The 7,654-nt window shown below is 40.7% G+C and overlaps 1 protein-coding gene across 1 annotated transcript; it reads left to right on the forward strand.

Moving 5' to 3' along the window:
• Positions 1–2,577: 2,577 nt before the first annotated feature.
• Positions 2,578–6,192, forward strand: edn1 (endothelin 1). Its single transcript, XM_021560103.3, has 5 exons — positions 2,578–2,992; positions 3,288–3,447; positions 3,552–3,701; positions 4,073–4,189; positions 5,133–6,192. Exons 1-5 carry the CDS (start codon positions 2,932–2,934, stop codon positions 5,251–5,253), a joined length of 609 nt encoding a protein of 202 aa, XP_021415778.2. The 5' UTR covers positions 2,578–2,931; the 3' UTR covers positions 5,254–6,192.
• Positions 6,193–7,654: the final 1,462 nt, after the last annotated feature.

The raw sequence follows: 7,654 nt of genomic DNA on the forward strand, positions 1-7,654 counted from the left end.
ACATAAAGCAAAATCTACAATGGAATGGTTCAAAAATAAACATATCCAGGTGTTAGAATGGCCAAGTCAAAGTCCAAGGGGGGCGAATACTTTCGCAAGGCACTGTATGTCATCATTAATCATCAACTTTTGGACCAGCCTTTGCCTAAGGTTACAAAAGAGCACTTGAGATGAATTGCATTCTTTGATCATTTCTTTAATGTATCTACTTTATTTGGCCTAAATGTTGCTAATAGATTGCCATTTTAACTGCCTTAATTTCCACACTCAAATGAGCATGCAGAAACAGGTTGGCATACTGCAAATATCTTGTTGCTAACCTTTATAAATGTATGCAAAGTAGGCCTACAATCAGACCGGACAAGGATCAATGAAAGCATGATAAAGTGTACAGGAGTGTCAAGAGCACTTTCCATGAACACTGTTTTCCACAATGACAGTATAGCCTGAATAAAAAGATGGCATAGCACTCCCCAGCTGTGGCGGGGCCTCTCTCTACCTTTTCACACCATCTTTAGTTTGGCAGAGGGAAAATATACTTGGCGCCATTTTGGCCAATCCATGTATCAGAGGTAACTTTTTGTGACATTATGTTGTGTGTAATGCATGCGTAATACTGTATTTCAAATACATAGCGTCAAGTTGGCTCATTATTTATATTACATTCTCCTTGCAGTTTTGGGTCTTTATGCAGAAGGCAAGCTACTTTGGTTCGAAATATTAGTATAGATTAAATAGGTCATACAGAAATCCCTGATGGACTGGGGCCTAGACCCAATTTACTCTCTAAGCAAGTGGGTTATATATCTTAAGGCCTTCCTACGTGTATATTCAAAAAACAAGTGGATTATATATCTTAAGGCCTTCCTATGTGTATATTCAAAAAACAATTCTAGATCTAACTTCATTGGAATATACCTACAACTTTTTTTTTTTATTAAAAAAATTAATCAATTTATCACAAAATGGTTTTGTTAAAATATCTCCAAAAGTTGTGATGACACACAGGACATTTTTGTTGAGCAAAGAGCAGTGGCAGACAGGGAAAGAGTTACACAATACTTCAATACAGAATCTTTCCAGATCCTTGATATCCTTCATCTGCTCTTATGGACTGCCCTTTTCAATTCAAACCACATGGTTTCAATAGGGTTCAAGTCCGGAGACAGAGATGGCCATTGCAAAAAAAGTATTTTGTGTCCAATTAAGCATTTCTTTGTGGATTTTGATTAGGCCTTGTGCCTGGGTTATTGTCTCACTGGAAGTCAGATTCTGATTAGGCCTTGTGCCTGGGTTATTGTCTCACTGGAAGTCAGATTCTGATTAGGCCTTGTGCCTGGGTTATTGTCTCACTGGAAGTCAGATTTTGATCAGGCCTTGTGCCTGGGTTATTGTCGCACTGGAAGTCAGATTTTGATTAGGCCTTGTGCCTGGGTTATTGTCTCACTGGAAGTCAGATTTTGATTAGGCCTTGTGCCTGGGTTATTGTCTCACTGGAAGTCAGATTCTGATTAGGCCTTGTGCCTGGGTTATTGTCTCACTGGAAGTCAGATTCTGATTAGGCCTTGTGCCTGGGTTATTGTCTCACTGGAAGTCAGATTTTGATCAGGCCTTGTGCCTGGGTTATTGTCGCACTGGAAGTCAGATTTTGATTAGGCCTTGTGCCTGGGTTATTGTCTCACTGGAAGTCAGATTTTGATTAGGCCTTGTGCCTGGGTTATTGTCTCACTGGAAGTCAGATTTTGATTAGGCCTTGTGCCTGGGTTATTGTCTCACTGGAAGTCAGATGTTCAAAGTCAAACTCACCACATGTGTTCATGGCTGAAGATATCTATTCTCATGTAATCTGCCCATTGCACCGCTTGGAGTTTGATATTACAGAATCGGCACTTGGATTGGAACCGGTGCTGTCGTCAGATGACATGAAAATAGAGCTCTTTGGTCACGCACAGCAGTAGTGGGTTTGGCGTTGAAAAACAAAAGCATATTCAGAAAAGTAGGCCTACCTCATACCTAAGGTAAAATATGGTGGTGGATGTTTGATGTTATGGGGCTATTTCACTTCCATTGGTCCTGGGGCCCTTGTTAACTTTACCACTTTAGCCAAAAACCTGGTTGCCTCTGCCATGAGGCAAACAAATTTCCACAAGTGGATCTTCCAGCAAGACAATAACTCGAAGCACTACTCAAAATCAACACACACACACACAAATGTTATTTTATAACTAAATTAACATTTTGTAATGTCCATCTCAGTCACCGAACTTGAACCCCAATTCAAAACCTGTGGTTTGAATTGAAGAGGTCAGTCCATTTCTCCAATCAAGCCTGTGTAGTTATCCTCGCAGGGGGAGAGTGCTAGAGTATTGAAAACAGGGACGCCCATTTTTATCAAGGGTGCCAAAAATGATGGACCTGACTATACATTCTATGGAAATTAAAACGTTTTAGAAAGCTGATGCGTTTGTAAAGCTAATACATTGATACTTGGTCGCCATCTACTGTAAAATGTGTGCATTTACGTCTTCAGAACTTCCTTGGTCAAAACTTGGCTCGCGTCGCCGCCTGCCTCCCGGCGTCTCCATCCACAGTTCTTATCTTGGGCTGCACGTTGCTTGTCGGTGATTATTAACAAACAGCATTGTCTACGAATAAGTCAAAGGACAAAACTGTTTACACGCGACTGCAGGGGGGAGGGAGGAGGTGGTAAGTGCTTAGTATATAAAGGGCAGAAGGTGCACATGTGGAGGCACTGACAGAACCGTGCAAGTGGAATGCTTTTGCACTCCTTTGTGAACGTACCTTGTATGCGAACCTACGCAGTTGGCACCGTGTCGCTTTTTGCTGGCTTTTTGGAGCCTTTTCATTAAAAAGGGAATATTCCATTTTGTGAACAAGATTATTTTAACTGTACTAAAGAAATATAAAAAAATGGATTTTAGAATACTTTGCTCCATGTTGTCAATGATGTACTCTGGAATTTTACATGCGGGTAAGATCTTCCAAAACGAGCCTCATGTTTTAGCAACTATTGAATATCTTGTGTTTTCAGTATTATTTGATTCACTTTTTTAACATGAATGGCTACAATAGGCTAGGTAACAATACATATATTTTACACGCTTTAATCCCGAAGCAGCATAATGAATCCAACACAATAACTGCGCGATCGTAGTCGATAAATGACAATAGCCTATGCAATAGCATCTTATGTTATAATTTCTGGCATAGGTTTTTCAATATAATAGTATTCAATTTACGTAATTAACATACTTTCTTCATCACAGTCTCATCCGTTCCTATGGAAGAGGATACAGCGGCTTCCACAACAGCCACCCCGGTGCCAGTGCACCACATCAGGAACAAGCGATGCTCCTGCGCGACGTTCCTGGACAAGGAGTGCGTTTACTTCTGTCACCTGGACATCATATGGGTCAACACGCCTGAGTAAGTCACTTTTCTGACCGACAATTGATTTCTTCTATTCTATTGTTACATGTAATGTAACTGGCTTGGTTACAGTGGGCTAATAATTTCGTTAATTTCTTTAGGCGCGTGGTTTCCTACGGTCTGGGCAACGCTTCCAGAAAGAAGCGAGCCATCAAGAATCCCGCCATCTCCAAGCAGGACCCTCGCTGCAAGTGCGTCCATGAAGATGACAGCACATGTACAAACTTCTGTCAGCTTGACATTTACCTGAGGTACAACATGTTATATAATATTAGCCCAATAACTTTAGTTAAAACATGTCAAATTACATTATGTTATTAGCCTAATATTTGGGGTAATTACGCGCTTTCCATTCTGCTACTGCTATGTGGATGTTGCAACATTGTAGCTTATGATAAATCACCCGTGCTTGGTATTTCAAAACGCATTTTCTATTTATCTTGGCAATCTATTCAATTCGATTCTCATTTGAGCTGTCAACAATGCAAATCACCGTAACCTGTGTGAACAGGTTTACACGTCGTCTTGTTATTTCCCCCCCTTAAATGTTTCGAAACGATATGATTAATGGAAACCCGACTGACTCTATGTTCATGTCTTGTGTACTTTCGCTCTTCTTCAGATATGCTGCAGCAGCAGTAACGCCAGACACAGCGATCCACCCCGCCGTGGGCGCTGACTGTGCTGAGAGGCATCAGTGCAAACACAAGTTTGCAGCCAAAACGAGTAGGATTAAAAGGTAAGAAGAGAATACCACAGGTCTATTTGCTAAATAAATGGACATTGTAATTATAACCTCACGAAAGATAGACGTAATCTAGCAGAGTGCATACTTTCTCCGTGGGTAAAACTGTAGAAGGATCTGTGCCGCTGTGAAGCTCAGGCATTGTATAATCAAAGGGGGATATAAAGACGTAATTTGAGAGAGTGCTGGCCCTCAAGCATAGTATATTATATTATGGGAGAGAGTCTCACTGAAATATGAAATGTAAGAATGTGAAAGTTTAGAAACAAGAAAGAAACAGTTTTCTTTCTCTAATTTATTTATGTGATGGAATTTCCCCACTCAGACTATGAGGGCATGTATCACTTTCCCTTGCATAAATGTCATAGTGATCCCTGTAATGGAGCCTTCACCTGGCACAGCTCTTCTCATGTGGCATCAGGGTTGGAAACCTACCCCCGCTCAGTCAGGCGCCAGTGTCTGCTCACATTCATAAAATGGAAACATATATGGCAAATTGCTGAGCATTTAGGTTTGATGTGTCAAAAGAAACCTGCAGGCGAGACATATGTAGGATCTTAATTTGAGCCAGTTTGTTACAGCAGGAAAATAATCCTGCAACTACATGAAATGTGAATTACTCTATGTGGATTATAGTAAATATACATTTTTCGTGAAGGGAAAACACAGTCTGAAATTTCAAAGTGGACTTTTAAACCTCAAATACACTGCAAGTTTACATTTATTGCATTGCAAGAAAGTTCTCCTGCAACGGGGTGACCAAATTAAGTTCCTACATCTGATTGACAGGCCAGGCCAATCTTGTGGTTTTAGTATGCAAATAAACATCACCTGAATTCAACAGTCTTTATAGCCCTTCAGGGGATAAATACAGTTGTATTGAATTGAGTTAAGTCTAATCATTGGTGTCTAATGGGTCTCTCCTTTTTCTCTCCAGGGTGAAATACAGAGACCAAAAAGCAATGGCCCCCTCAGCTCTTCAGGCCACAGTCAAAGCTCGCTTGGTGCTGGAGGAATTGATGGTGGGACAACAACACAGGGCACGAGAAGAGAGATGAGAAGGGATATGTCCACATACTCTGTCTCACACACAGAGAGGGCAGAGATTCACCTATCTCTCTCTATCCACCTGTCATTGGGGACTCATATGCTTTGGTCCCTCAAGATGCATTGGATACTCCACAGGAAGCCTGCTACTGGACCTCATGTTGGCTCAGTCACGGTGTGGGTCATTAAAGGGGGTGAATGGCAGTGATGGTGGGTGCAGTGTCAGAGAGATGCAGATGGTTGGAGACACATGCAGGAGAAATGCAATGAACTTGAGTCAACTTTATTGACACCACATCCTAAAGACAAAGATGGACACTTGTACTCCTGTGTACTGTTGACACACCTTTGGACTTCAGCAGCAACCCTCAAACAGAACTTCAGATCATAGCTAATAAATTGAATGGCTGAAACTTTACTCTATGCATGCCTCTGATTATCACTGGATTTGAGGGACAGCTACACAACAGCATCAGAAGCACTGTTGCTACTACAGTGTATCCTGTCCAAGGTTCTTGTGTCTGCTCTCTCAAGAAAACATTGGATTCATAGAAGATCACAAACTCATAGACTTATTGAATTGACTCTATGACCTGGCATAAGAAACACAGCTGATTGATTTCAGGCGTTATCACAGTTTGACTAAGTTTCACTACTTTTGACAACAGACCTTTCCAAATGATCTTATGGGTATCCATTAGAACTTTTGCGTTTTCTGATTATATTTGGTTCTATTTATTGCTGTCTGAGATTTCTCTATACATATTGTATAATAATTAATTTGTTTGCATTGTTCTGTCCCTATGTTTTATTTATTCAATTTATTTATAGCCATATTGGCCCCGTCCATGTGATAATTGTATGTCATTTCTGTGAAATGCTTTTGTCGCCAAGATACATTTGGCAAAACTTAGGGAAATAAATTGTCACACTAATTTAAAATCACAAAATCTCTCCTGGTATTCCTTCTGTTACACTCATATCACGTTTGGATTCTCAAAAACAACAAATTAGATGGTTCAATTCAAGTAGTTGTAGAGATGCATCAAAGTGGTTAGTGATAAAAAAAAAGGTGATAAAATCAGATTTATGAATAATCCTTAGAACGATTGAGTTCAGATCAGTGACCTTTCACCGAGTCTGAGCTCTTGCCTCTTTGTTTATCATCTGAATTACAGAGCAGCAGAGAAACCACAGCAGTGGGAATGGGATCTGTACTCACAAAGCTGTTTTTACATGCAATTCACTTCACTGCTACACACAGCCAGGTAATACCAACCACAGGCAGCCTCTGAAGACTGGGTCTGCATCCTAAATGGTTTCCTATTCTCTATGTAGTGCACTACTTTTGATGGGGCTCTGGTCAAAAGCAGTGCACTATATATGAAACAGGGTGCCATTTGGGATGCATATTAGCATATGGTCAACAGTGAATAATGAGATCCATAAAGAACAGGAAGAAACAGAAGTCCTTTGAGCCCCAGCTTGCATCCCAAATGGTACCCTACTCCCTAAATAGTTCACTACTTTTGACCAGCATCAAGTAGTGCACTCTTAAGGGAATACTGTGGCATTTGTGACGCACTCTGAGACTGTTGGGAGACCTGGGATAATGAGAGAGAAAGTGTTAAATAAAATGATTATATGGAAGCTTACCAAAGCGTGATATGAAAAATAAGGCTAACCTCAACCTTTAATCAGTGTGCTAAACCGATGCAAACTTTACAATTTGTCAAACAGCTGCAAGGGAGTATCTCTTGTGTGAATACCAGGACAAAAGTTACATGCATTGCTTAGGTTACTGCATAATTGTAGCTAGTCAGAGGTGCTTTTCATCTCCATTTCAATCAAGAAATATGTCAATTTTAGGACAATTAACTGTACATTGTAGTCCTTCTTATGAATGTTACAGATACTCCTATCCAGATTGATTTACAGGAGTAATTAGGGTTAAGTGCATATCTACAGATCTTTTCACCTAGCCAGCCTGGGGATTCAAACAGCAACCTTTTAGTTACCGGCCCAACGCTCTTAATCTTTAGGCTATCTGACACCCATTTTCTGAGACAAGTGAGTTGTGACACAGCAAAATGTACACATAAACAGCTTAATAAAGCCTTTGAAGCCATTCTCTAACACCAGCCCTGGCCTTAGAGACCCACCTTCCTCCAGTCTCTCTGTTGAGACATAAAAGCCATCATTTACAGCTGGCATCTCTTAATCAGCCTTTACCAAGCCCGAAGGACCTTAGTGTCCTTGTTCCTCCTCCACAATATACCCCAAACTCCTGACACCACAGCAGATACCCCTTGCATTCCTTTTCTTTTCATTCTAATCAGCCCTTGCTATTATCCCCTCCACTGACTGCCCTATCCTAAATGGCACCTTATTCCCTATATAGTGTAATACTTT

This window comes from Oncorhynchus mykiss, chromosome 30 (assembly GCF_057628025.1).
Source record: "Oncorhynchus mykiss isolate SJ-2025 chromosome 30, ASM5762802v1, whole genome shotgun sequence".
Taxonomy (NCBI): Eukaryota; Metazoa; Chordata; class Actinopteri; order Salmoniformes; family Salmonidae; genus Oncorhynchus; species Oncorhynchus mykiss.

Excerpts from the sequence above, each read along its gene's own strand:
- edn1 (XM_021560103.3), top strand. The coding sequence starts at position 2,932 with ATGGATTTTAGAATACTTTGCTCCATGTTGTCAATGATGTACTCTGGA. Across the intron at positions 3,702-4,072 it reads CAGCTTGACATTTACCTGAG|ATATGCTGCAGCAGCAGTAA; the intron begins GTACAACATGTT and ends GCTCTTCTTCAG. Across the intron at positions 4,190-5,132 it reads AAAACGAGTAGGATTAAAAG|GGTGAAATACAGAGACCAAA; the intron begins GTAAGAAGAGAA and ends TTTTCTCTCCAG.